We start from the raw sequence: 27,804 nt of genomic DNA, 5'->3' as shown, positions 1-27,804 counted from the left end.
TGTTTCATTCTCGTAAAACTCATGTAGAAAGACGGCTGGCAAGATCAGCCCAACTGAATCCGCAGTCCAGACATGTACCCAGCCGTCATGCTCAATTGCCGCAAAGCAGTTTGTCCGCTGATTTTGCAACATCACGATAGAGACGAAATAGAAAAACACATACAACAGTAATTTTCATATCGTTTTAAGATATATATTGTCATATCGCCCAGCCCTGAAGACAAGTTAATAAAAGTTTTGGTTGACTTATAAACCCCACCCAGTTTAATCAATGCTGCTGACCTGCAAATGACCAAAGATGTAAAGATGTCATCCTTAGAAACAGAAGGGCTTTTCTGAACTGAGCATCTTTTTTCTTCAGCGGCTGAATTGTAAATAAAACATGAGATCGTGAGAGGCAAATTTAACTGTAAATTTAGCAAAGTGTGAGTTTGCTAAAGCAACAGTGACCTATCTTGGCAAGGTTGTAGGCCATGGTGAGGTTCGTCCAGTGCAGGCTAAGGTAGAGGCCATCGATAAATATCCTGTGCCGACATCCAAAAAACAACTGATGCGGTTTCTAGGGTTAGTGGGATATTACTGAAGTTTTTGCCCAAATTTTTCCACTGCGGTTTGGGCACTTAAGTTCTTCTAAGTGTATGTGGGTCCATCAGTGCCAGTGACTATTTACAAAGATCATAATCCCTTAACATTCTTGTCCAGTATGCAGAATGCTAACCAAAGACTTATGCGTTGGATACTGTTTCTTCAGCCTTACACACTTGATGTGAGACATATTAAAGGTTGTAAAAATGGGGGGGGGGGGGGGTGACAGCCACAGGCCTTGGGGCAGTCTGTGTCTGTTTTCTGCCTCTGCTTTCTCCTTGCAGTCTTCCTGATTGTCTGGCTCCTCCCACCTCGTTGAGGGATTGATCTCACCTGCTGTGGTCCATAAAAGCTTGGGGAAGATGGCTCTCTCTTGCTCCCTACTGGAAGGCTGGTGCCTTTGAGGCACCCACCTTAGTTTTTTGTTTGGTTTTGATTGGGTTTTGTGAGCCTTGGTTTCTTCTTACATTTATTGGTTAGCTAATAGTTGAATTAACATTTTCATTTGTTGATTTAACCTTTATAAACCATTTGTTAGTTTAAACGCTGTTACTGTGTGGACCTCCCTCCTTTGTTATGCTCTTCAGCGAGCTGGGCATAACAATGAATGCACTGGAACATTTAAAAGATACATACATTTCAAACAAAGAATAAAAAAAACCTTTAATCCAGAGACATGTTGGACCTAAACAGGAAGCCCGTTTTTATACAATAAATTCAAAAAATGTGGAAGGATATAAAATATATATAAAGGATATAAAGTCCATTTATTTTTATTTCCACATATTTTAACAGGCTACTATGCTGCAGAAAGCGATTAAAAATACCATGTGATGATTAAAAACTATAATATTTCATTGATGACCCCATCATTTAGTCTCTCCTTGGAAAGAGGAAAAAGCAGCAGCAGTCTGGTTTAACAGTCTGTGCAGCTTTATCTCCTCACTAAGCCACACATGCTCATAAATAATGTAATAAACATTTATGTCACATGTGCTGGATTAATATCTCTTTGGTGCTACTGTCATCTATCGTCGGCTGTGTCGTTACATCTCTCTCATAAATGTGTCTATAACTGAGAAATAGTGGGTTCACGCTGCGTTGTTAAATGTTACACTGCAAATCAAAGGGAACCCACTCTTATGTCGACCTTTATATCTGTGTTGTGCTCGTGCAGACTGAACACATCTGATCGCTCTGGGTGCACATTTAACATCACATGGTATGCTTACCTCTTCCAGGAAAGATGTGTGGAATACAGAGTGAAATGCACAACTTGGCCACCAGGTGTCACTAAAACTCTCTCCCTCAACACTCTTCACATTACAGCAATAAAGAATAACAGTTGGCATTAAATGTGATTTACTAATTTGACCTCTTGACTCACTATCTTACAAACTCCTCTTTTTTCTTTCAGTTTTTTCCCCCTGGAAAAATCCACTGTCAGTAACAGCTGGTGTTCTCTGTAATTGAAAGAAGCGATAATATTTGAAATTGGCGCCATAGCTGTGGAGAAAGTTGTACAAACAGCTCGAGGTTTCACCCATTCTACATTCCTACAACACCCAGCGTGCATTGCACCCCTCCCTCTGACAGCAACGGCTCAGCAAAGCTGAAATGAAATACCGTTTTCGCTGCAGGCAACGGCTCAGAGCGGTACAGGATCCGAAATATGACGAGAATATACCGGTGGATCGTCTAAAAAATCTTCAGGTCTGCAGTCTACATTTCAAACCTGACGAGATTTTGAACAAGACATGACATCAGAGGCAAGCATCCTAGATTGAGGAAGTGTAGTTGAGCAAGCTCCCTGGCTTTCCAGGGCTCACTGGAGAAGCGGATAGCGTCCTCCAAAGGCACAGAGCGAAATTGCATTTTTCTCTTCCATAATGACATTAGCTCCCCATAATAGCATGATAGGACTGAGGCTGAAATCGACGAACTAGCCCTTAAAGATTTAGGGGACTGCAAAGGTCTTCATACTGTCCTAAATAAACATTACGCCATTTTGATTATGAACTTTATTTATCTTTTGACATGAAAGCAAAGTCGCATGATAGAGAAATTAAAGCATTTTTATTTTCCATGATTTCACATCATTAAGTTTCAATCAGTTAAGGCAAGTTTTCCTTTTTCATATAAAAAAGTTCACACTACTGAAGGCATATTGAGAATGGAGTTATATAAAAATAAGCAATAAGCCAGTTTTAATGTAGAGTTCTGCAAATTCATGTTGCTCAGCAGACACACACACACATATTAGTAATCCCTAGAATCATAAGTAATGATGATATTACATCCATTATAATTTGGTTTAACTGTTTTACAATGAATGCAAAAACAAAGCGCAGCTTTACCTCGAGTACAAGTCATTGTGTCGGATAATGTAGTTTATGTGTGTTGATATCTTTGAGATTTTAAATGTTGTAATAGTCTTTCCAGATTGTGTGATGCTTCTTTTTGTTTAATGTTTCTTCTTAAGAAAAAAAAAAAATTTTTATGTAACATTTTGGTGTTTTAGTGCTGACTTGGAGAAACTCATAGTCACATTAACTCTTTCACCACGTTTGCACTTCTTTATCAGACACAAACTTTCCGTGAGGCTCTGTGGCTCCGGTAGGCAGCAGCGCCAGATAGACCGGAGTGACGGCGCCCTCCTCTGGTGACTTGGGGGCTTTTGGACCTGCCATGTCTGTGCGTACCCAGCCTGGACAGCAGGCGTTCAGCAAGATCTGTAAAAATAAGGATGCAGCAAAAATATGTAAGTAGAGATGCTTTCACTGGAAAAAAAACCCTGAACAGTTGTTATATAAATATTTTTTAGTAATTACCCCGTCATTTGGTCTTTCCTTGGACAGTTTACGAGCCAAGATCATTGACAGGGTCTGAAGACAAAAACACAGACGTGCATATGTATAATCAATGTCATCATAGAGGGAAATATTAGAGAAGCATTGGAATCAGAGTTGTTCAAACATTTAGTTCACTAATTTTGATAGACGACGACAACTAGATCTCACCAGATTTCCTCTGCTTTGTTTTTTACATTTTAAGTAATAAATGTAACTACTCAGTACTGCGCACTTGTTCTTGATCTTCACTGATTTAAAGTGTGAGAGACGGACTAATGGGTAATACCGTCAGTCCAGTTTTTGAGATTCCGTACGCCGTGTCAGGCCAGCCGTCCTTCTTGTGCCCGCCATTCTGTGCCCCGTCGATGAATCGCTGCATCAGTCCTGACAGCTCCTCCTCAGTGATGTCCTTGCTCCGGAAACGCGCCTGCAAAGCCGGGCTGCACTGGTTCAAAGCGCGGACGCTGACGAAGCTGGATACGTTCACCACACGACCTTAAACACAAACATACACAGGATGTTTGAAGCTGGTCACTGCTAACTCTTTGTGTGTGTCTCTCTCACAAGGACTAAACGCAAGTTGGTTGTGAGGTTGGTCTGTATCCAACAACATATCATGAAAATGTGATATATTTTGTGCCAACTTTCGTAAGATCAAAAAATTTTAAAACATGGCATATGAACCGTCACCAATTAAAATGAATCAACTACTCAAAAAAACAGAATCTGAAACTTTTTCTGAATCAAACCCAAAAAACTGAATTTGGAACGCTGAGTGGAACAAACACTGGTGAAGTCTGCCAACTTCTTAAAAACTGTAAATTAGGTTGTGTGTTGAGCTGTTCATTAAGATATTCAATCTAGATCTGCGTCTTTACCTCCAGCTTTGATGAGCGGCAGGAAGTGAGTCAACATGTCTTTGGTGGCAAAGTAGTTTGTCTTCAGAGTCACCTCGGCCTGTTCTCCAAATGGAGCCGTGTCTGCCACTGTAGAGAGAATGAAAGAGACAGAGAGAGAGCGAGATAACATTGGTCATGCTATATTTAACTCTCAATACTGTCATTTTATTACATTTCTTGTCCCAGTGAGCAGGTCAGTCAATTAGGGATAAAAGAAAAGACTACAATTATTGCACTGTGGATTAAGAACATGACACGTAATATAATTAACTGCACTTTTTTGGTGTACCATTGATGATTTAAATTTTTGAGTGTGTCTGTAAATGCAAGTCAAGGGCTTCTTTTTAAGTGTTAAAGCAGACATATTTTTTTTTACCCTTTTCCAAAACAACCTCGGCAGCTGAGAGCCTTTCCACTGCTCAGGTCACTAATTAAAGCTTTAATGCTTTGGTGGCCTTGATATTATTGTTATTAGACATTTTTATTTACATATGTGTACATTGCCATCCATAACTTGTGAGGACACTGTGGAAGTATGGTCACATCTCTACCAGATAACTAGGGTAAATATATATATGTATGGTAAATATGATGGAATAATTGAATTTAAAAAATGTGATGAAAATAAATTATCTTTATTTTTAACCAAAAATATTTATTTTGATAGCCAAAATTGTGCAACCTTATCTTACTAAAAATTCTCTGACTATTAATAATAATATTATCATGAGTCCCATTATACTCATGTAGGATTTGAATGACAATACTACAAGGCATAAGAATGCTGCTTCTCGTGGCGTAGTAGTCATAGTAGTTATTCTAACATTATTGTTGCGTGTATGGATTCAGTGTAATATAACATATAGATAGACAACTGTATACATACCTTTGAAAGCTATCCCTGCATTATTGACGAGGATGTCCACTCCTCCATACTTCTCTGTAAAGTAGGTAGCAGCGGTCTTGATGCTGTTCAGGTCGTTGATGTCCAGCTGGTGAAAGTTGGCCTTCATTCCCTCTGAGGCCAGAGACTCCACCGCTGCCTGACCACGGCCGCTGCAGGAACAGTGAAAAGTTCAACTTTATTCTCAATTTGTCTTTGTTCCCATAAGAAACTCATATGTTGAACTTATGGCCCTGAGAGTGTTTCTTTGATTTATAAATCTTCAGTTATTGCTTCTTTATCAACCCAAATTAACTTGATAATAAAATTATTGTTGAATAAATTTCTTTTGATCAAATAATTGATTATAGACGAATCGTGGCAGTTCAAAAATACTCTGACAACGTAAAAACTGCTATAATGATTACACATGAGATTATTCTTTGTAAACATTGGGTGTGTTCTCAGTACACAATGGCAGGAGATCACATCACATGTTAAAAGATCACATGACAAGATAATTTTCGATGTTTGGCATGTGTGCACACTGCCCACTTTTTGTTCACGTTTGTTTGTCTTGCATAATCATTTCAGGAAGAAATGTTGCATTAATAATACCTTGCTTGGAATCTTGAAAAATCCTTAAAAAGTGTTTGAGAAAAGGGATTTAATCAAAAGCTGAAGTCAAATATATTCAGCGACATGAGACAGCGATGAGATCCTTGTCAGTGACATTATGGTCCAACTGTGAAATGATCATGCAACATGTCGAGACTTAATGAATCAGCCTGGTCCAGGTGTTTCCAGGTGAGGTACCTACACATCTCTGGCGGTGAGGTAAACCTCTCCTTGGAACTGCTTGCAGAGTGCCTGGACGATGGCCAGACCGATGCCCTTGTTACTGCCCGTTACCACGGCTACCTTGGTAGACATGTCTGTCCAACCAGAGAGAGACAAATTAAATAATCATAAACAGTACAAAAAATGGACTCTTTAAGTCCTAAAGACACTTTAAATATGAAAACACACACACGGCTGTCAGTCCTGAGAAGCGAGGGACTTTAATTATAAACTGAAGAAAGAATCGGGCCATCAAGTCCCAAAAAAAACAGATTAGATTTGCTGAGTCATGGTGCCAATTTCTGAGGGAGAACTGTGAGGTTGTCCAATAACTTGTTCATAAATCCATTAAATTCTTAACTAGAATAAATAATCCAAACGAGGATTTCTCATAAAAACAGAAACTTTTAAAAAAAAACTTTGATTTCATTAAAAGTAGTAGCATAATCCCGATTGTCTTATGATACAGTAAAGAACAAACTTTAAAGTGTTAAATTATTACATGTATGCACAGTTTTAACTTAATAATTAAAATAAAATGCCCAAAAGCATAAATGTGCACAGTCATACTACTAGCACGTGAATAACCGTTAACCTTACCTTTAGCCCAGATGCAAACTTGATAACTGTTCGATATAAACTGCTACAAGAATGTATGCGCTGAGAATATTGCAACTAGGGGGTTAAAACTACCTCATGTAACACGCAATTCAAAACATTAGATCGTAAGTTTTAGTTTCTACTTCATGATGCATTTTAGAAATGACAAAGACCTTTCGCCTGGTTTCATATCATTGTTTTTGCGTTACATAACCCTAACTGGCTATTTTGTGAATAACTCAGTGAGTTGACCGAGCCCATTGTTAAACAAATGAAGAAATACACAATGTTATGTTAGTAAGCTGCTAACTATCTCACTGAAAGGTGATACAAGCTTCTTACTTCAAACTGCTCTTTTCGCGTTGAGTGAACCTGCCGTGGTGGAGCTGCAGAGAGGAGTGAGTCGTTGCCAAGGAAAATGGGAGGAAATAGGGGACAGAAGATTGAGGTTTGCGGCGCAGCGTCAATGCGCATACCCGGAAAAACAAGGAGACCACGTGGGTTTGAGTCTCAAACCCACTTTGAGAACTGGACAGGGATCCGCGCATAGGATCAAGATTTGATTCAGATGAGATTAATGTCCAGGTATAATATTTGGTGTATTACAGTCTATATATTTATGTATGTATGTAACCGTAATTTAGCTTAATTGGTATCTTAATATTGGCGTTCTCTGTGATGCACGGTGTATGATGGGTATGCTTTAGTGTTAAATACTGTATACAGGGCAGACAGGGTATGTTTGTTACACTCTTATTAACTACTATAAATTACCTACATGCTTAAGTAAATAACTTTGAAATTTAAGATTTGGTTATATGTTTGAACTGGCATTTTTTTTTATTGGTCAGCAGAAGTAAACTAAAAACAGTACGATTGATCTTGAGGAAACTACAATTTCAGCTATATAATACTAAATGCAGTGTAATGCAATAAGCAATGAAACAAATCCTTCCTTGCCGAAGGTTGTAATGTTATGGTTTATAGAAACATTTAAAGAGAAATGTAATTTCAACTTTATTGGACATTTATGTCTCCAGTTTTAGTGCTTTTTCAGTTATATTGCCTTAGATTGAGCGATGTTTCTATATATGTGCAAAAGCAATTCTTATGAATTGTAAGCAGATAAGTGTTAGTTTAGGTAGGATCTCTCTAAGTTACTTTTCTCTGGTGATATTTATAGTTATTGTGTTTGGGAAGCAAGTTTGGGATTTAATTTATGTCAATGTACAACCTCAGAAAGGGACCAGATGTTGTTTAGAGTGGTTACTTTGCCAGCTGTAGATCACGTGTTTAGGCATCCCTTAGGTTGTCTTTTGGCTGTGTTAAACTGTGTTAATGTGTGTGTTTACCACAATCTGTTATAGGTCAAGGAGGTTTCATGAGGGGTCGCAGCCATCGAGCTGGGCGAGCTTTGAGGAAGAGGAGGCAGAAACAACAAAGCATTGTCCAGACAGGTATAAATTAATTTACAGTTTTTTTGTCGCTGTTTGATCAAAGACAGGCCTCTCTTCTGGCATCTCACATCACCGTCTGTTTCTCTCTTTCTCTCTTCAGTCTCTCTGTGTCACCAGCCGCAGTATGTGAGGCTCATGAAGTTCCTTCACAAACAGGGATTCACATCAACGCTGCTGCAGCCAGCGCTCTTCACTGGTATGACACTACCTACTCAATCTTAAACCTTATGAAATACTGGCTTAGGTTTTTCTTTGCCTTCACACAAACAGTGTGTCAATGTTAGATCAGCTTCAAAGCACGTGAGTAGCATTTCCCCGCAATCTAAGTCTTCTTGAGATCTTCGTGTAGACTGTTGTTTTTTTCAGTTCTGATGTTTACACATTTAGTTTCTTTACAACTGAGGTGCAGACTTTAAAGTTTGTTTGTGTGTGCATGTGTCCACTCATAATCCAGACACAGGCAGAGGACTGCAAGCTCTCAAGACTATTAAGGTAATTCTGCAAACACGTATTAGTGTATATTGTTGAATAAGCTAATAAAGTTATGCATACAGTTTCTAAAGCTAGTCAATCCAATTTCTGTCAGAAAACAAAGTCAACAAACGGCTTTGCTAAGATTTGTAAATACGTGTAAATGCATCTGTTATTAACACCATGATATCTTTAAGGCTTATGGCAAAATAATTTACTCAGAACTTTGAACTATTCATGTCTTTCAATCCAAATTTCAAATGGTGTTAAAATCATTCTCATTGTCTCTGTTGCCCTGTCAGCCTGGTCAGCTGATCATTTCTCTGCCAGAGTCGTGTCTCCTCACAACCTCAACTGTCCTGGATAGCTACCTTGGACAGTATATCAAAAAGTAAACACAAACACACATACAATCACTTCCCAATGAGACACTTCAAAATATCAGAAATTAACATGTCAGATTTTCCATGGCCATAAAAAGGCACTACAACAGCCCTGCAAAAGCTTATAATCCTTTAAAGCTTAAAGCAAGGGCCGAGGATCTAAAGAGCAGACTAGCACTTACCCAGATGTCATAATTTTTGCCGTCTCAGTTGGAAGCCCCGCCTCTCTCCGCTGTTGGCTCTCTGTGTCTTCCTGGTCTGTGAGCAGCATCGAGGGAAGGCCTCAGATTGGTTCCCCTACATCGACGTGCTCCCCACAGCTTACACCTGCCCCGCCTATTACACAGATGATGTCATGGCTGTTCTGCCAACCAGCGTCCGGAGACGGGCTTTGGAGCAGAGGGAGGCAGTGCGAGAGATCCACTCCGTTAATCAAGACTTTTTCAGGTGAGTCCTGCACACAGGACTGTGAAACGAGTTTTTCAGGTCAGATGTGAGGATGTGTTCGGACGAGTTTCACTATGGGTAGATTTGCAGATTTGGTGACACACAGAGGTTTTGCAATAAGATGACATTCTTTTTTGTTCCTCATTCCCAAACCTGGTGATTGAAATTCACCTCAATAAACATATTATTCTTCAAAAGTCACCCCATCAGTCTTCCCTTTTTAAAATGTGCATAACATGCAAGATTTAAGGTCTTTATTTTTCATTCAGATCCCTGCAGCCAATCCTGAGTCGCCCTGTTGAGGAGGTGCTGACATATGAAGCATTGAGGTACATATACATGCAAAAACATTCACGCACTACGGTTTACATCACCTTTTCCATCATTTTGGCAGCTGTGCAAATATTTTTCATTTAGAAAAAATGAATGAAATAAGATAAAGAAGTAAGAATTTATAATAAAAATCTTTTGTTGGACTATTTGTCAGCCAGGTTGTTCAGCTGTTATTCTCCCTTCCTTCAGGTGGGCATGGTGTAGTGTCAACACACGCTCCGTCTTCATGTCCCACCCATCCAACAACTTCCTGTCTGGACAGGATGTTTATGCTTTAGCTCCTTTTCTGGACCTGCTGAACCACCGCCCCGACGTACAGGTAGGCTTTGACACATCAATATTTAACTAAATGTGAAAACACTGAATAGACAAAATAAATAGACATTGAAACTTATACTATTTAACAGAATTTTTGACTCTCTCTTTAAAAATATGTTTATGTCCACAGGTGAAAGCGAGTTTCAATGAGGTGACAAGATGTTATGAAATCAGGAGCATTTCTGGAACACTGCGCTACCAGCAGGCTTTTATAAACTATGGTTCCCATGATAATCAGCGCCTGATGCTGGAGTACGGATTTGCCGCCTCAGGAAACCCACACAGCGTGGTCTATGTGGATACAGGTGAGCTACTGCAGGAAATAGGAAATTTATTTCAAACATGTCAATAGAGAAATTAACATACAAAAAACAGGCAGGACAAGACAGGCAGAAATAAGTAATATTTACAAACAATGGAAAGTATAATGCAAAGTAAGAAAATAATAATATTTGTCAAACACTTATTACAGTTGTAGTTTTTCTTGAACTGCTTAGGCTGTATGAACAGTTAAAGCTCCTGTGAGGAACATTCTGTTTGTGCTATTTTAGCGCCCCCTGTGGACAAAGCCGTACCTCTTAGCTCTTTGCTGATTTTGTCCTGTACATGCTTATGTGGTGGTTTTTAACAAAAAAAATGAATTCTGATAATTCCTTTATCAGTCATATGTTTTAATCACTTTAAATTTTTGCCCTGCAAAATGTAAACAAAGGCAGCATGCAGTTAATCACTTCGCTTGACACCTACCCCCGCCAGCAGCTTCAGGCAATAACTATATAGAAACAATCAATGTTGTCTCTGATGGTCTGGTTTTCTTTTGTAGGTCATATAGAGTAATCCGAATTAATTTCAGTCTGTTTCATAACCAGCGAAAAACTCCTCACAGGAGCTTTAATGACATTAAAATTGAACAATCTTGGTCTAGTATTTTATGAAAACCTAATGAAATTGAAAATGGTACATGTATACATTTAATTTGTTTGAGTGAACCAGAAAAATGTTACAACAAAAGTATTATTTTAAAAAATGCATCCCTTATTTCCTAATGCAAAAAAACATACCTTTCAATTGATAGTGTAACCTTTTATTGTGCAGCTTTGTAAGTTTGTACTTCTGTGTTTCTGGTCCCTCAGATCTTCTCTGTGATGTCTTAAAAGGCGACAGGAGTTTGGATCAGAAGATCAAGTTTCTTAGGGAAAACAACTTCCTTCAGTAAGACTTCCATTTGTTCACTGTCGTTCCTTTTTTGTATTATATGGTTTGTCTGTAAATGCTGGTCATAGCTGTACTAGATAATATTATTATTATAGTGTTATAGTTGAACCATGAGCGGTGTTATTTGTGGAACTTGTTCTGTCTTGACCAGATTCTTAGCAGTTTCCTCCTGTGTTGGTTTTACGCACAGATTGATTAATTTAAACATAGAGAAACTTCATTTTATTGCATACAGGGACTAATACAAATTAAAATAATAATAACCACTTCTTCAGCTTTTTGCCTATTCCCTTTTCTCCCTTGCAGAAATCTCACTGTTTCCAATGAAGGTCCCAGTTGGAGGCTGATGACAGCTCTCAGACTCTTGTCTCTGCCTCAAACACTGTAGTAAGACCATGCACATGTCTTTATGTGTTCATGTGTGTATACAGGAAGCTTTATTCTGTTGAAAAATCTCCCTTTGTGTCCGGTGTTCACAGTGTATATGGATTTAAATGATTGATTAAATGTGTGTTTGTTTTCATAGTCCCCAATGGAGGGCAGTGTTGCTCGGCCAGGCGGTGTGTGAAGAGAGAGAGGAGTGGAGCATCCGGACTGCTATGACTCTCTGTCAGCGTCTGCTACAAGACACACACAGAGCTCTGGATAAGGTGTGTGTAAGTGCAAACACTCACTCACTCTTCCAGCAATGTAACACATGACCTGACTTTTTTAATTGGCCCCATGTGTGTTCAGATGTCCCACGTCCTCCAGCAGTGTGACCAGTCAGTCAGGGAGCAGATGGATGTGGTCCACTCTCTGCGACAGGAGGAGAGATGCATCCTGGGAAGTTGTCTTGAGGCACTAGGAGGAATGCAGATACAACCAGACGAACTGTTGCCGAGCCAATCTGATGTTGACGCTGCGAGCTGATGTCTGACTGGTGAACTGGCCTGCCAGTTGGAAGAAGAAGCAAGGTTATTGGCTGAACTGGTGACACTGGACAGTCTCCATGTTTCACTTCTGCTTGTTGACCAGTTTGAGCGACAATGGCTGATGAAGGCAGCAGGGTTGTCTTACATCCTGTAAGCACAGGGTCACAGGTTTGAGTCCAGGTATGCTGAATGAGCATCTGCACTGTTATAATGGCCGACATCAGCACCGTCAGTTGAGCAAAGTAAGGGTCAAAGACACTGCCTACTACTATTTAGACTTGTCAGTAAGGACAGAGAATTGTCATCCATCTTCAGATTCATCTTATCCTGTTTAGGGTCGTAGGGGGGCTAGAGCCAATCTCAGCTGTCATTGGGCGAGAGGCGGAGTACACCCTGGACCAGGCAACCTTTCACACGCACAGTCACACCTCTGGGCAATTTTAGAGTGACTGATTAACCTGACAAGCATGTCTTTGGACTGTGGGAGGAATAAAGACCCCCTATATCCGAACCTGGATTCAAACCAGGAACCGTCTAGCTGCTAGGTGACAATATCAACCACTGCACCACTAGGCAGCCCATATTTTATTTAATTCAGTATAATTATCTTCTTTTAAATAAACTTTTATTTCTGTTAGTAGACTCTTTAACAGCACACTTGTCTGGGTACAATTTGTATTAAAAGACATGTATAGTTTATTACTGTTGTAAACTTGTAAAACACACCTCACTATGTGTGGCCTCTCATGTTCAGAGTCGTATTTAAAAGTTTCAGTTGTTCAAACCAAAATAAAAACGGTCAAAGTTTCTGATCCTCTCCATTCAGAAGACAAACACCACAACATTAGACAAGATGACAGCCACATAATTTTCACTTCCTGTTTACATTGTAATGTGGAAGACTAAGTGTAAAAAAAACAATATAAGATTTTACACCAGAAACAATTCCTGAAGAAATCACCAGAATTGCCTTCATAGAAATGTGTCTTTATTGAGTCAAATAAAACTTTATGGATTCTGGGGGAAAAAACACATTGAATAAAAGAAGGGATCAGGCCAGCTTCATTGGAATGTAGATGTGTAGCACGATAGCCACATAAAAAAAAACACAAAAAAAAGGACTCCTTGTTCAAGTTAAAGGTTGTTACTCAGCCTGTTTTTAACAAGCACTGTTCATGCTTTTACTATTTCACAATAAAGTAGCCATCCAAATAAATCCTTTTCACTTTTTTGCAAGAAGAGTGGTGGTTTATTTTTCCTTAATAGAAATAAAAAAAGTTGTAACACATTCTGAAATTAAACCATAGGTGTTAATATGAATGTGTTTATCTCAGTGTTAGCCCACAGAGGCTGTAGGTTCATGGTGTTTGCTGCCTCAGCTTCACGAGGCGTGCTGTGATAGTTTTCAGGTCCCTTTAAGCATTAAACAAGAAGACGCATTCACTGTTTGTAAATGTTCACTTGCTATTTTGTCTTTTAATGTCTCAGTTTTTTGTTCAGAGTTGAACGATCGCCTTTTTCTTCTGCTGACGCTGGACAGTCTCCATGGCAACTGTAGCTTCATAGAGAGGAACCGCCTCCTCAGGCTGAGGTCTGGAGGGACAGATTGAAACCAAACAGACCAATATATTACATTTTAAAAGGTAATACAAGAATTAATGTGTCTTGAAACAGTGGGCTCTATTCATTTGTGTGCTTGCAGTTTGGATAGAGCTGGTGTGTCTGCAGTGACAAATGTACATAACGGTGTTAAACCTCCAAAACTCCACAATGAACTGGTCTTAATATCAGGTTTAGAGTTCAGGGGGCACTATTGTCAGGGATAATAATAATTAACTTTAACTGTTATCTCTTATAAGGTTGGGAATATGCTTGAAATTGAATATGGTTCCAAAAATACTTGAATTTAGTGATAGATTTGATTTAAAAGAGTAAAATAATCATGATCAAATCATACAATATGACCCTTTAAATCAAGGTAAATAAGAACAGCGAGTAAAATTAACACAGTGACATTTTACATGGACCGTTGTTGGTATAAAAGTATTGTAAATTTGAGAATTGCCTTTGCATTTTTTGTAACAATTTAGTTGTGATGATAACGGCTAAAAGAATCCACTCTTTAAAAGCTGCATTAACCTTATACCGGGCACTAAAAGAGAACATGGAAGTGGATCTTTAAATCAATACTTTGCAGATACAAAATGATACAAAATTCAGTTTTTTTATTGTACAGTTTCCTACCAATGATGCATTTAAAGCTTTCATTAAAGGGATAGTTTGGTAAGTTTGAAATGGGGTTGTATGAGATACTTATTAATACTAAGTGTACTACATACAGTAGATGCTGGTCAGCTCTACCTGTGTATTGAGAAACCGGCCGGTGCGTCAGCATGAAAGCTAGACTATATGCTGCTGCAAATAGGGTCACTTTCACACGTAATTTATCCACTTAGGGACGTCCCACCTAAAAATCAATAGTGGTTTCAATTGTACGCTATATTTGAAGTTCTTTCCGAGCTTTACTTTTCAGTAAGAACGGCTCTTTATTTGGCACTACATTGAGTGGACCACAACACATCTGTTACTACGCCTGCAGCGTACCGTTAGCCGCTGATCACCTGTTTGGGCCCGAGAGCGGCGTAGCTGGGTCAGATAGCAGTTACTCAAGCTAAGACGGCTAAATGGCTAAAATTGATTTCGCCTAACCTTTACAGAAGGAAGCATTTCTACCAAGAAAAACTGAACTGTATTACTTAACTCTACCCACTGTAGACTTAATCCAACTGACCCCTACAGCCCCACTGAGTGGTTGTTGTGTGGCGTGAGTTACCTGAGAACTCCAGTTGACATCTTCTCCACAATGTCCTTCAGAATATCTGACAACAGGCTGTTAAGAAGAAATAATCTGTGTGTTCGTGTGATTACGTTTCAGATTACAAGCTGTGAGCACAGGATACGGAGGTATCGCCCTTGCTGAGCCGATGAAGCCGTCCACACTTCGTGGTTGAGGAAAGTCACAGAGGCGGATTTTAAGTGCAGTAATCTGCAATCTGGAGGATCCAGCTGCGAAAGAATACAAATACACACGGCGAGGATAAAGCTGACATGCAGACTGAGCAGGTTTATCTTTACTTTGAAGATTCAAATTATCCCTCCGCTCTTTGCAGCACACTTGTCGTGCAGCAACAATAAAAGCCCTTCAGGCAGCATGAAATGATGTGTTCAGAATCTTGCTCAAGCTTCCAAGATGGACGAGTGAAAATCCAGCGTGTACCTGGTTTTGTTCCCATCTTCCCTGCTGTGCTGAGATATTTTAGGTACTCATGTATGTATCGATTAATAGCTTCGACATAATATATTCCAAATAGTCTTAATGGAGGCACTCAAAACCAAAAAATGTCCATATACATGTATTGTAATGTGGGGGTGAATGCTTATTTGTGGCTGTGTCAGCCCTTGTAAAAGACTGATGACCTGTGCAGGTTGTCAGCTAGGATCAGCTCAAGCAGATAAAGTAATCACTATATGACGTAGCTTCCATTTCTGACACTGACTCACCTGCAGGTCTTTGTGGGACGTGACCCAGTGCCCCCCCACTCCCAGCACGCTGATGATGTCATGTTTGTGTGGGAGGAGCTTCATCTCCTCTGAAGACTCCTCCTCTTGCAGGCGCACTGCGGACAAACATACAATGAAGAAAACGTTAAGATAACAAATTAAAGAGCTCGTTGAAGTTTCATTCAGCAGCCCGAGGGCACGCTGACAGACTTCTACAACCATCGAAGGTCATTAGCGTTAATGGTATGAATAAATCACAGAATCAGACGCAGAAATACATATTTACCTCCAGAGTCTATGATTATATCCACTCCCAGTCCTCCTGTCTCCTCCAAAACCACTGACAGCAGGTCTGATGAGTCTTTATACAATGGGATAACCTTGGCTTTAAACACAAAGACACAGCAACATGATATCATGGCTCAATCAGGTTCATAATACTACACATAAATGTAAAAATCTGCTAATGAATTCCAGCCTCAACACAAGTTTACAAATCTACTCCAATATTCACAAAATGTTGAAGCTTATTAGAGGTGCAGTGGTTGCCATTTCAATGTTATCCACATGGTGGCAGCAGGTGTTAATCAAGATGTTTCTACAGTTAACATTTATATAGAAAGGGTCTTTAGAATGTAATGTGAACTATGAGACTAAATGTGTAAAAAGTAATTATGAAAACAATACAATCAGATGTATAATAAACAAAGCAATTACTATACAGCTCATATTGATTGATCAGAAAGCTATTTACTGCAGGAACGAGAAGACGTGCAAGGAAGCCAGCATGCAGTGAGTTAGAAAGATGGAAAGAAAAGATCTCACCGACTAAAGGGTCCTGAACACCTGAAGAAAACAAGAAAGGAAGGAGAGAGCACGAAGATGAAGAAAAACGTAGAAAAAGAAAAAAAGATACAAGAGGAGCAAGAGCATATAATTAAAGACTTTGTAGAAAATAAATCATTTGACAGACACTCCATGAAGATTGGGACTGAAACTTTAAATTACAGACACTGAAAGATTGAGAAAAGCTTTGAAAGTTGACAGCACACTTTTCAAATGTATACATACCTACGCTGGGTCGAAGCTGCTCCAAGAATGTGTGTGTTTGCGGCGTGTGTGATGTCGTCATCACCTTCCCTCCGTGGTAACAAGCCAACTGGATGCACATGAGGCCAAAAGACTGAGCGGGGAGAGGAGACAGGAAGGTTACAGTTTGTATCTTTCTGAGATTGTTTAAAACCACACTGTGTTATTTAATTCTATTCTTTGATGTCGTTACACACACTGGCTCCGTCCATGACCAGGAGTGTGTGTCCAGCTGCCATGCGAGCATGTGTGTGTAGAGCAGTGTAAGCGCAGAGGCCGTCACGCAGCGCTCCTGCCACACACACCGAGCTGAGCTTCTCTGGCTTCTGGACTGCAGAACAGAAACACAAACACATGTATATGGGAGCTGGTTAAAACTTAAAACAAACATGACCATGTTATTTCTTTTCTTTTGCAAGCTTTAAAATGAGGTCAGACAGAAACTAGGTTAAAGAGGGATGTGGTCTGCACACCTCAGGTGCTTTTACACTGCTCTGCTCCTTTCAAACAGCACCACTGTATTTTTAGTGTTTGAAGTGTATCAGTTGCAGATAAAAGGCTGACAGAACACTTCAGAAAACTACTGTGCCTGCTGTCCTTTAGCGCAGAGTGGAGAACAGTTTGATCTTTTAGATGTGAACTGGACTGGCTTTTCTGTCAGCTGACACAATACAGCAAGATATTGTGAAGTCCAAGAACCAAGATTAAATGTGCAAAAGTGATCATTGGGAAACATCTGTTGACTGTATGAACATTTTCCTTTGAAGTAAATGATGTGACCTGTGTTTGTGTACAGCATATTACCTAATAAATGTTCATCGATGTCAATGACATCACAGAGTCCAGAGCAGGGAGAGTCCAGAGGCAGAATCCCTGGAAAGAGAAGGTTAATGAGCGAACGTCTTCTTTAGATATATAGTTCATAATATATTATAAGGAAGGGCAATGTAGACAACTGGCAACGTGGTAAAACTTCTATAAATTCCATTGATGTCAAAAGTTTTTTGGTTTTACAAGAATACGGTCTAATAACGTTACATATTTTGTCAAATTTGATGCATCTATTGAGAAATGAGACGGGGAAATCATAGAATCAAAACTTTTTCACAATGCAATATTATGCAGAGGCAATAAAAGGTCACATAGACAGATTATATGAGTGGAAAGACTCATTTTGAAAGGATTTATAATCTGGATTTAAAAGGATACATATGGACAAATGTCTGAATTAAGGACATTGGGCTTATACAATAAGTACCGTCTAAGCTCAGCATATTGAGTCTTTTAAGACGTAGGTGCTCTGTCTTGTTTCTTTCTCTTTTATAATTTATGGACCAGCTCTGTGACCTTATGGTTTGCATGTATGCTCAATGAGAAACACTTAAAATAACAAAAATGTCTGAAACAATAACAGGGAACAATTAATTACATTAATTGAAATGAATCAGATGTATATAAATGTCCCACCTACAACCTCATCCTCCGGCTGGAAGAAAGAGACCTTCTCACCCACTGCAGGCAAAAAAACAAACAAACACATAAATAAGTAAGACTGGTGTTGTCTATGTAGGAAATTATCCAATTCAAATGTGTTTTCTTTTAAAGAATCATGTAGCATCACAGATTACTGTGTTTACAACCTTGCAGGACGACCCCGGCCACCTCTCTGCCAACAGGAATTAAATCTCTCAGGATCCCAATGTCTCCGAGCAGCTGGAGCAGCAGAGAGAGAAGTCATCAATTATTACTGCATTCACATAATGAGGTGATGTATGTCAAACTGCATCATGTAAAGGCACATGTAAAAGAGATTTAACAACTCCTGTGAATCCCTATACATTACTTGATTGATTAAAAGGTGAGTCTTCAATATTAGCAACAATAGAAAGTGAAGGTGTCTGTCCTACTGTCTTTTTCTTATCAGGTAACAGTCATGCTCACGTTACTTTTCACAACAACCTTGATTGAAGTACCTTGAGATCCAGAGGGCTGAGTCCACATGCTTTGACCTGCACTCTCACCTGATCACTGCCTAAAGAATCTGGAAGACTCTGGAGAGAAACGAATAGGACACAAATACCACACAAAGAAATAGTATTTCAAATCATTGCAATCAGGCAAAGACAGTTTAACATAAGCTGCACAGACAAAGGCATATGGATGCATTTGATGCCTGAGATCAGAAGCAATCATTCAGCACTCCTTACCACTGTTATGCACAAAGACTACAAAAACACTGGTATTAATTCTTTGTAAAAAATTCTTTGATTAGTTTTTTGAAGAGTAGTCAAGATTCTGGACACATTTGATCTCTGCTCCATAAAATGATGTCTGCAGGTGGAGCCAGAGATTCACGCATGAGCATTATTCTACATTTGCTTTTATCTTATCTGGTTCCATATAATGTGGCTTCTAATGACAAACTCCCGTAAGCCCGCAATCACCTTAACATTTAATGAAATGATAAAAACACAAACCACAAACTCACCGTTTCCTGAATAACGAACTTGGGCTCAGCATCACTGACACCAACTCGGCAGTACAAACCTTTCATTCTCTTATACCTTAAATGTATACAAGGAGGCAGCTAAAATATCACTAAATATTAAACTTAAGCTTTACAGTTATCCTATCCATACATTACTTATTTAATTTCTTCTGTAGAAGAAACGATATTGCAGCTTTTCTGTTGCTGCTACTAGCTTGAGTCAGCTGACCTCTTCTTCTTCGTTGTTTACAATAATTACTTCCTGTTTTGACATATAGAGAACACCGTCCCCTACTGGATGTTATGATCACCACACATTATAATACCGTTCAACAATTACAGAAAAAGCAGCCCCTCATCAAATAATCTGAAGTAGAACTTTAATGTAAATTGAGGTTGGTCACATTTGAATTATAAACACCCTTTTCCGGAATTAAACAAAATTTAAGATAACTTTCATTCACACTGGAAAAACTGGCCATCATGAGCTCAGTTATGTGCCTGTTGACAGTGTCTAGATTAAAAGTAAGGTGTTATTCAAAACGTTCCCTCTGTTTGTCTAAATATTGAAAGGCCCCACCGATAGATGAATTACTTAATAATACTAATGTATATTTGCGCAAAGTCTTTCCTTCTTTAACTTTTGGCTTACCCATTTAAAAGATAATTTTTTAAAAAGAGATGTTTTGATTTTAAAGTGGATGTTATATATACAGTATCTTATTATGCATATGTCTGCTGTGTCATTTTTATGTGGCAAACAATAACGTTTACTATATTATAGTTGTATTACTCTTTTAAATGTAATTTAATTTATTTCTCTATAGTCTTGTCTTGTGCACCAATAGAATTTGCTGTCTTCATCCCAACCGTCTTAATTTTGGTAGCAGTTCTTAATTTAAAAGTAAAATACATATATATTATTTCGCTTTTTCTATATAATATCCTCGGATAACTTTAATCTGGTGGCTGCATCCTTGATGAAAGTTGTAATATTCTGATAGACATGCATGTTAGAATAGTTTACATACATGCTGATTTTGAGTATTATTGAAGAAACATTTTATTTTTTTTCTAATAAACAGCAGCCGGCGGGAGCGCAACTAATCCTTTTACCTCACAGCGTTCCTGTCATCCTGCAAACGAACGGCTCGTAAATTCTCGCGAGGTTGCATCGATGTTATTAAAGGTACTGTGACATCTCGCGATATGTCAGTAGCGTTACCCCATTTTCCAGCTGTCCCTCAGTCGGTCGGGATTTCGGAACCACGGGAGAATCGCCGGAAAGGGCTTAGTGATAAAACAGCACATTTTGAGAGTAGATACTAGATTTTATTTTTAAATAAAGACACAACGAGCTACTTTATCCAGGATTTCACGATGGAAACTGAACTATGAGGTAAGGGCAGAGTGTAGTGTGTGTGGTGTGAAAGAATGTCCCTGAGCGGGCTGACGAGCTGACGTTAGCTTCTCTCTGTTAGCCTGCTAGCTGCTAGCTGCTTTGATATATACGTTAATGCGGCTAGTTGGTCATTTTGAGCCGCGGTAGCTTGCTTATGTCAGCCTCTCAGTGTGATAATGGCCTGTCTAGGATGTGTCTTACAGTGGTGGTGTAACAAGACCAGGGCGACATGAAACTGGAAAGATGCATCCAGCGGCTACTATCAGTTAGCCAGTATGCTAATGTTAAATCACTGCATCTGCCCTGCCAGCCTGTGACCTGACGTTCACATTGACTGGTGATGCTCGTGCTTAACCTTGCCTAGCCAGTATCCAGGTCGGTACATAGGAAGACGATGAATCAACAAGGGTGATGACAGTGCTAGGGCAGACAGCGACTATCAGGGTGGAGGTCTTCTTGGTTAGCTAGCGTTTGCTAATAATAATCCTGATGTCAATCACAGGTGCACACTGTACCACCTGTACAGTCAAAACAAACCTCTGTGTGCTCTCGTATTAGATCGAAACTTAAAACTGCTTGAGGTTGTTGAGCAATGCACATCGGCGAGTCCATGGAAATATTGCAGGAAGTGATGCTGAATTGACAAACAGACCTTTCCTGTTGCTGTAATCGCGCTTTCCAGAGAAGTAGGCTGAGTTATTCAGCATTGGAGAATGTACATCAGCGTTTTAAATCACCAGACTCACCAGGCTGCATAATGCTAGTTCCCATGGTAACGTGGATGCTGACAGGTCCTCGTAAAGGTGGGGACTCATGTACAGTTAGTTAAAGGTGTAAACAGTTGACACATTGATCTGTTGTTTTACAAACTTTATGAAATTAGTTCTAAAGTGATTTCCTTGAGGACCTCCTCCAGATGTCACACCCACAAATAATACAGCAGCTGTTTTGCACGAGTCTGGGAAATTTCCGGGGTTCTTCAAAGGGATAATTATTTTAGAGCTAAAACAATTCATTGACTAATATGTTAGTTTGTCAACAAAATATTTTGATAATTGATAAGTTGTTGCAGTTTTTACTCAAGCACATATGGCAACTGTTTGATGACTGATGGATCCAATGTGAATACTGTTTTGCTTTTCTGTGTTTGGTATATATTTTAATTAATATCTCTGGTTTTGGGACTGGGGGTCAGACAAAACAAGACATTTGGAAAATGTTTCCCCGTGCTTTCAAGACATTTGATTGGCAATTTTTCTTAATGTAAAAAGATATTAGTTGCAGTTCTAATCTATTCATTTCTGTTTTTATTTGTCTTTATTTTTTTTGTCTTGCAAAGAATGCAGTAAGCAATGTTGTAGTCTGTTTTAGTTTCATTAAGGTATAATGATCAGCAACAATCGAGTTTCTGTAATACTGACTTGAGAGACAGAATTGCTCCTAATGGGTATATCAGTGTGGTTCATTTCTATTATTTTAGATATAGAGTAGGATAATTATGATGTTTCACCACTGATATATTTTGTGTCTGGTCTGCTTTATAGGAGGAACTATTCTCGATTATTCCCGCCTGTTTCCAGATGGGCTGCACATTTCTAGACAGACTGATTAAGGGAATATTGCCTTCATTAGGTGTTCATATACAAGGTTGCAGATCAACTCGAAATGAAGTTCTTCACTGTAGTTTTAAGCCGACTTTGATTTGAGATTTAAGTTGTCTTATATCTTTTTACGTTGCTGGGGAGAGGGACATCTGGGTCACCTTGCTGAGTCTGCTGCCACCCCGACCCGGCCCCGGATAAGCAGAAGATAATGGATGGATTGATATATCTTTTTAAGTTGAAAGGAACCCTCAGAATACTTACTCACTACTGGCGCGTGTAAACAATGAATGTTGTTAATAACATTAATCGATCATTAACTGTGTGAGACACCTCATGATACTATCTGACTTCAATACACCACCTCATCATCTGCGTCGTCAATTTTCCCCGTCCTGAAAATATTCGTATGAATTTGTTGGGAGTGTGCTCACCGGTGCACATGTTTTTTGGTAAAGTTTGTTTTTAATAGATCACAGATTTTACCTGGAAAGTTGCCTATGACTCTTAGGCCTCTGTTTTGTGCATACGCAAAAGTTGGTCTATGAAAGCTGACTGATAAACTGGAACTGTATTTAGATATTTGAACATTGAGCACTTCTAGTGAATTGGTCTATAATCTAAACAACCAAGGTGGTGCCTGGTGTTTCTAGTTCTTTATTGTATCTTACTGTGTTAAAATTTGAGAGTCTATATATAGGGTAAGACACAGTTACCCTCTGATCGCTTTAAATACACTGATATAACCTGTGAATTTAAGACTGCACATAGCGATATTTAAAACCTTATGAGGCCTTGAGTGAAGATAATCTGATTTTAGATTTGTTGAAAGTTTAGGACCTAGGCCTACTTGTTTCTCAGTTTGTAGGTTGATATAACATGCTTTTTGTTGGTTCAGTACTTTATGATTGGATTGAATCACTGGTTCATGGGCCAAAAGTCCTCTTGTTAGCCCTGAAAACCTAACTTATTCATGAATGCAAAGCATCACAGAGCAGTTGTTCATACATGTCTAAAATTTGAGTGGTATTTATTATTTTTCCTGGCAATGTCGACTCAAGACAAAGTTTGTGATACCAGACTCAATCACTTTATGTTCACTAATTTGGCAAATATATTGACTTAAATGATCTTTATCTAAATCATCATTATCAGCTGAAAAAACATAGAATAGGCTTGTGTTTGTTAGTGTCTTATGTATTGTACATTTGTACAAGCAGTACAAATACTTGGCTTTCCTGCACCACAAGTTGGTGTGATGACAAACTGTTCGTTTTATTAAAAAAAAAAAAAAAAGCTTTTATCATTTTTATCATAACAAAACTTCCCTCTGCTCGTTTGTTCTGTCACCATGACAACCTGAGGACAGTTCACTTTCGTGTGCAGAGACAAGGTCAAGATTATTTGGCGGCATCTCTAACCGTATTATCTGAAATAGTTTGAACCTTCGCTGTGAGTTACATCCAGCAGGTTTTCTATTGCAAAATGGCAGAGAAGAGCTACTCCACTGTCTCTTCAGACACCAACCTCCAGGTCATCAGAGGCAGCCAGTTCTCCTCCACGTCTTTGGACTACGTTGTTGAGGACTTAGTCGGAAAAGGCGCTTTGTGTGTCAAGTCAGCCTCCGATGAAATGGTTTAATCCACCTGTTCTAGCTCAGTGGTTAAAAGTCCACAAAAGCCAATGTCAGTGTCTGAGGAGGGTGAGTGAGGGTGAATTGGTCCACATCAAGCCTCTGAAAATAAGAAAGAGGTGATGAAGTGTCTCACAGCCGCAACAGAAGGCCCGACATCGGCTCCCCTGCACGGGAAAAGTGGAGGATTTGTAGAAAGAGGCTCTACAGTGAAATTTCCAAGGGCAGCAAAAGTGAACCAGAGATAACCTCTCCAGTAAGAAAGAGGCGGAGGATGACCCCGGATACAGATTAGAAAGACACAGAGCTACCAAGCACCTCTAAAGGGGGCACTTCTACTGTCATCCAGGTCAGACCTGAAAAGCCAGAAGAGAAGACCTCAAGGTCACAGAGTGACATCAGAACCTCCGACAGCACAGCAAGTGAGATCAAGTTGAAGGAGGACAGGAGGGAGACAAACACTGTTACTAAGATCTGGATCATTGGATCGAGTTACATCAGGCGAGGGGAGGAAGCAGCGGGTGAGAAGTTCTGCGAGAATTTTGGACTCCAGGCTGAAGTTCAGTGGTTTGGCAAAGGATGCATGCACTGGAGTGATGTCCTTCCCTGTTTCTATTAAGAGACATCCACACAAAGTCCCCCAGATATTTTAGCTGTCCATGCTGGTGGCAACGATCTGAGACTGATTTTTAGTATTTAAGATCACTGGAAGCTTAATGATGTCTCTTGTTCTGTGGGGCTGCTATATTGTATATTCTAGAAATATAGATAATATTCATTGTTAAAAACATTGGTTAGCAAGGAAGTACATTGAATGTGTGATGGAAAAGCAGCTTTACCAGAACAAATCTTTGGCAGTATCTGAAACACTGTCTTCTGCCACTCTACTAAGTTAGCTAGCTTAAGAAGGAGTTTTGTTCCCGATTGTTACTGAATGAAACCAGTAGCTCATTTAACTTAAAATTGAATGAAGAGATGCAAGTGCATTATAAAGTGAATTTCCCCCAATGGGGGATCAATAAACTCTATCTTAGCTTAACTGCTTAAAACAAATGAACTTAAGCTGAAGCTATCTGTTGCAGTCAGCTTATGAAATTGCTGGTGAGGTACTTCCTTACTTGTGCATTTTGGTCTTTTATTTTCAATGTATTTTAGGAATTTTTATGTTGTGTTAGCAAAGTAGGCTAATTTTTCTATGGTAATAAACTGTTAATTCTATTGAACAATAAAACATAGCTTTTCAAGGTGGACCCCAATAAAATAAAATCAAACTAGATTATTAAGATACAAAATTGTGATATGTACACAAGTGAGATAAAGCCATTCAGAGGTTTAAAAAGAAAACTGTTCAAACACAGACAGAAGAATAAGTTAGAAAAATGTTGGATAAAATGATCAGAATGAGAGGAAAATACAACAAGGTGCAAAATCAGTGGCATTAAATGGAAAAAGAGAGATTCAAGATGCATTTCATGTGATTAAAGGTCAACAAGACACGACCTGAAGTATAAAGTGAATGTCAGGTTCTTACAGGTGTTTGCACTTACCTCAATCAATTAACAGCACAGTGCACCTCAGTACCAATGAAAAGGTATTGAAGTATTCTTATTTCATGAAATTAATTATCATCAGTTTTATTTTACGTTGTGTTGACTGTTTAAAAAAGAAGTTCTGTATTCCCCCGACAAGAATCAGGGTCACTGAACTAGTCGTGTCTTTTTGTTGTCTTACGGATAGCATGAACGGACAAATTTGCTGCTCCAAATACTGCATGTTCAAGGTTAAACAAGAGGTCACATAAGTAGTGCATTTATATTCCTCGTCGTATGGGCAAGAACGCGACTGTATGAGCCTTAAATTATAACCAATGCTGTGCTTTAGTTATGACAAGGTCTTGCTATCGGTCAGTGCTAGCATTAGCTAGCTACGGCTGCTGACGAGCATGCTGGTTCAGAGGGATGGGAGGAATGGTGTAACACAGGAGGAGCTGATGGAGAGACTGCAGCAGTAATCCTGTCCGTGTATCTGTGCTGGGTTGGTGGGTGGGTGGGTGTCCTGTCAGCTCTCAGGCCTCACCCCTTGACATCAATGTGATAAGAATGTGTTTCGAGAGAGAGAGAGAGATGCAGAGCTTAGGGTCAGTGTCAGAGGGTGTGTTGAGAGAGCCAGTGTTTCTTTAGTGTGTGTGTGTGAGAAAGCAGGAGCATGTGAACGTGTGTGTGTGTGTGTGTGTGTGTGTTTTGAGGCAGAGGGTGTGTTAAATTTAATGCATGCGTTTTGAGTGTGTGGGAGTATAAGTGTGAGAATGCTGATGAGAAGAGACTGCAGTTTTTAACATCATCATAATCATTGTTTAATCAGCAACACAGGAAGCAGTCAACAAATGGATACATGGTCATAAAATTGGGGCGAAATGTAATCTTGTTTTTTTAATTAAGACTTATTCACTCCTCATTTCATGCCCTACTTCAAACGATTGAGGATTGATGTTTGGGTGCATTTCTAGATCAACTTGGATGTTTGATGTTGCCTTTCTCTTATTCCTGTAGCTAACTTGCTAAATGCTAAATGCCATGTTCACTTCCTGTAAGGGGGTCATTGGGCGTGGCTGATAGCAGAAGAAGCTTAAATATTTTCCTCTATGAAAGCAGAAGCAAAAGCCTATGAGTGTTGCCAATCTCCATACAAGGAATAAACATTTTGGGGGGTCCTGTTGCAGACGGACCTCACATAACAAGAATTGTTATCATTTACAAAGCTGTACCTTGATGGACCAAGCAATGTGCAGCTGTCCTAAATGAATACATATGAGAGGGTAAAGGGCAGTAATGGAGGGGGTCATCATGACAATGAGGGGGTGGGAGAAAGGGAGAGGAGAGTCTGAACGCTAATCTGTAACATGTTCTGAGGCTGCCCTCGGCGTGTTTGTGTGTGTGAGGGGCTTAAAGTGGCATCTGCCACAAGCCTTGATAGCAGACCAACACTCCAGTTACTTCCCAGTGCTCCAATTATACAAACTAATCCCACAAACACAATACATGTACACAGGGAGCAGAAAGTACACCTATGACAAAGGAAATAGATGTTCAACGGCTGCAACAAATAGCTACCAAATTTACAGGAAGATCACTTCAACTATTTCCCAGTTTGGGATGAGTAAAGTACACGTGTTCATCTATGAATGTATCCATCCATCCAAGATTGGAATAAATTTGCTGCTCTATTTATAATTTCTAATAAATTGCCAAAGATGTTGAAAAGAGGGAGGGAGTGGATTTAGCTTGTAATGCAGGGTGTGATGATTCCTGCAATGAGTTTGCTTCTGTCAGATGTGTAATGATAAACTGGTGCCCTTAAACAAATGTCACTTTGACTCACAAGCAGCTCTGGACAGAGCTCTGGCAACCTGACATGACCTTAGTACACTTCGGCAGCATGGGGAGTAGTACAACTCTTGTTCCACTTCATATAATCTACCTGTTAGGGGTGGGACAAAATATCGATATGGCGATATATTGTTGTTTGGGCAATTATCAGCAGGCTGGCGCCAAATATTTTAATTTATAAATATACGGCACTCTTAAAAGAGTTTGTGATTTGGACCTGCCAAACTTCATGACTCCTTGGGATGGAGCTTATGACATAAATGAGGGAAATTAATTGCTGAAATCGCAGAATTGCTGTATCGTGATATTATCGTTGTCGTGGGCCACGTATCGTATTGTACCATGAGTTTATCAGAGTCTTGAATAACGCTCTGCTGTCAGGCGGGCATTTAAATGTTTCCAGCGGACTACTTAATTGGTTCTTCATACCAAGTCTCCTTCATTTTT

At 39.3% G+C, this 27,804-nt stretch overlaps 4 protein-coding genes across 5 annotated transcripts in view; 2 read left to right on the top strand and 2 right to left on the bottom strand.

The window, feature by feature from the left end:
- Nucleotides 1-2,591: 2,591 nt before the first annotated feature.
- Nucleotides 2,592-7,082, bottom strand: cbr1 (carbonyl reductase 1). Its single transcript, XM_069658298.1, has 7 exons — nucleotides 7,002-7,082; nucleotides 6,040-6,154; nucleotides 5,223-5,392; nucleotides 4,316-4,423; nucleotides 3,724-3,932; nucleotides 3,417-3,470; nucleotides 2,592-3,317 (listed from the first exon to the last, which is right to left on the bottom strand). The coding sequence occupies exons 2-7, from the start codon at nucleotides 6,150-6,152 to the stop codon at nucleotides 3,144-3,146; spliced, it is 828 nt and encodes a 275-aa protein (XP_069514399.1). The 5' UTR covers nucleotides 6,153-6,154; nucleotides 7,002-7,082; the 3' UTR covers nucleotides 2,592-3,143.
- Nucleotides 7,083-7,160: 78 nt separating this feature from the next.
- On the top strand, nucleotides 7,161-12,434 carry setd4 (SET domain containing 4). Its single transcript, XM_069658297.1, has 13 exons — nucleotides 7,161-7,244; nucleotides 8,027-8,116; nucleotides 8,217-8,312; nucleotides 8,571-8,608; nucleotides 8,890-8,978; nucleotides 9,181-9,417; nucleotides 9,687-9,746; nucleotides 9,940-10,069; nucleotides 10,199-10,373; nucleotides 11,202-11,280; nucleotides 11,590-11,670; nucleotides 11,810-11,933; nucleotides 12,019-12,434. Exons 2-13 carry the CDS (start codon nucleotides 8,041-8,043, stop codon nucleotides 12,193-12,195), a joined length of 1,362 nt encoding a protein of 453 aa, XP_069514398.1. The 5' UTR covers nucleotides 7,161-7,244; nucleotides 8,027-8,040; the 3' UTR covers nucleotides 12,196-12,434.
- Nucleotides 12,435-13,313: 879 nt separating this feature from the next.
- On the bottom strand, nucleotides 13,314-19,566 carry cryzl1 (crystallin, zeta (quinone reductase)-like 1). Of its 2 annotated transcripts, XM_069658738.1 has the most exons (13): nucleotides 19,336-19,566; nucleotides 18,821-18,898; nucleotides 18,488-18,560; nucleotides 18,315-18,359; nucleotides 17,652-17,720; nucleotides 17,045-17,178; nucleotides 16,830-16,941; nucleotides 16,584-16,604; nucleotides 16,045-16,143; nucleotides 15,759-15,874; nucleotides 15,158-15,263; nucleotides 15,031-15,076; nucleotides 13,314-13,790 (listed from the first exon to the last, which is right to left on the bottom strand). In XM_069658738.1, exons 1-13 carry the CDS (start codon nucleotides 19,399-19,401, stop codon nucleotides 13,694-13,696), a joined length of 1,062 nt encoding a protein of 353 aa, XP_069514839.1. In that variant the 5' UTR covers nucleotides 19,402-19,566; the 3' UTR covers nucleotides 13,314-13,693. The 2 variants fall into 2 exon arrangements, with proteins under 2 accessions (XP_069514839.1, XP_069514840.1); XM_069658739.1 differs by lacking the exon at nucleotides 16,584-16,604.
- A 1,045-nt stretch (nucleotides 19,567-20,611) lies between these two features.
- itsn1 (intersectin 1 (SH3 domain protein)) overlaps nucleotides 20,612-27,804 on the top strand; it is a 53,050-nt gene continuing 45,857 nt past the window's right edge. The window contains exon 1 of the mRNA XM_069659208.1: nucleotides 20,612-20,734. The gene's annotated coding sequence lies outside the window, so the exon portion shown is untranslated. The remainder of the gene's footprint in view (nucleotides 20,735-27,804) is intronic.

This window comes from Semicossyphus pulcher, unplaced genomic scaffold (assembly GCF_022749685.1).
Source record: "Semicossyphus pulcher isolate SPU_LCO1_2020_fin unplaced genomic scaffold, fSemPul1.0.p SCAF_12, whole genome shotgun sequence".
NCBI classification, from domain to species: Eukaryota; Metazoa; Chordata; class Actinopteri; order Labriformes; family Labridae; genus Semicossyphus; species Semicossyphus pulcher.
The sequence above is the reverse complement of the archived record's forward strand: the minus strand, read 5'-3'. Positions and strand labels throughout refer to the sequence as shown.

Coding starts and splice junctions, on each gene's coding strand:
- cbr1 (XM_069658298.1), bottom strand. CDS start 6,152: ATGTCTACCAAGGTAGCCGTGGTAACGGGCAGTAACAAGGGCATCGGT. Junction 5,393..6,039: donor TACCTCACCGCCAGAGATGT/GTAGGTACCTCA, acceptor CTGTTCCTGCAG/CGGCCGTGGTCAGGCAGCGG. Junction 3,471..3,723: donor TCTCAAAAACTGGACTGACG/GTATTACCCATT, acceptor TTTTGTCTTCAG/ACCCTGTCAATGATCTTGGC.
- setd4 (XM_069658297.1), top strand. CDS start 8,041: ATGAGGGGTCGCAGCCATCGAGCTGGGCGAGCTTTGAGGAAGAGGAGG. Junction 8,117..8,216: donor ACAAAGCATTGTCCAGACAG/GTATAAATTAAT, acceptor TTCTCTCTTCAG/TCTCTCTGTGTCACCAGCCG. Junction 10,374..11,201: donor CGTGGTCTATGTGGATACAG/GTGAGCTACTGC, acceptor CTGGTCCCTCAG/ATCTTCTCTGTGATGTCTTA.
- cryzl1 (XM_069658738.1), bottom strand. CDS start 19,401: ATGAAAGGTTTGTACTGCCGAGTTGGTGTCAGTGATGCTGAGCCCAAG. Junction 18,899..19,335: donor AGTTCGTTATTCAGGAAACG/GTGAGTTTGTGG, acceptor GTTTCTCTCCAG/AGTCTTCCAGATTCTTTAGG. Junction 18,360..18,487: donor GGCCGGGGTCGTCCTGCAAG/GTTGTAAACACA, acceptor TTTTGCCTGCAG/TGGGTGAGAAGGTCTCTTTC.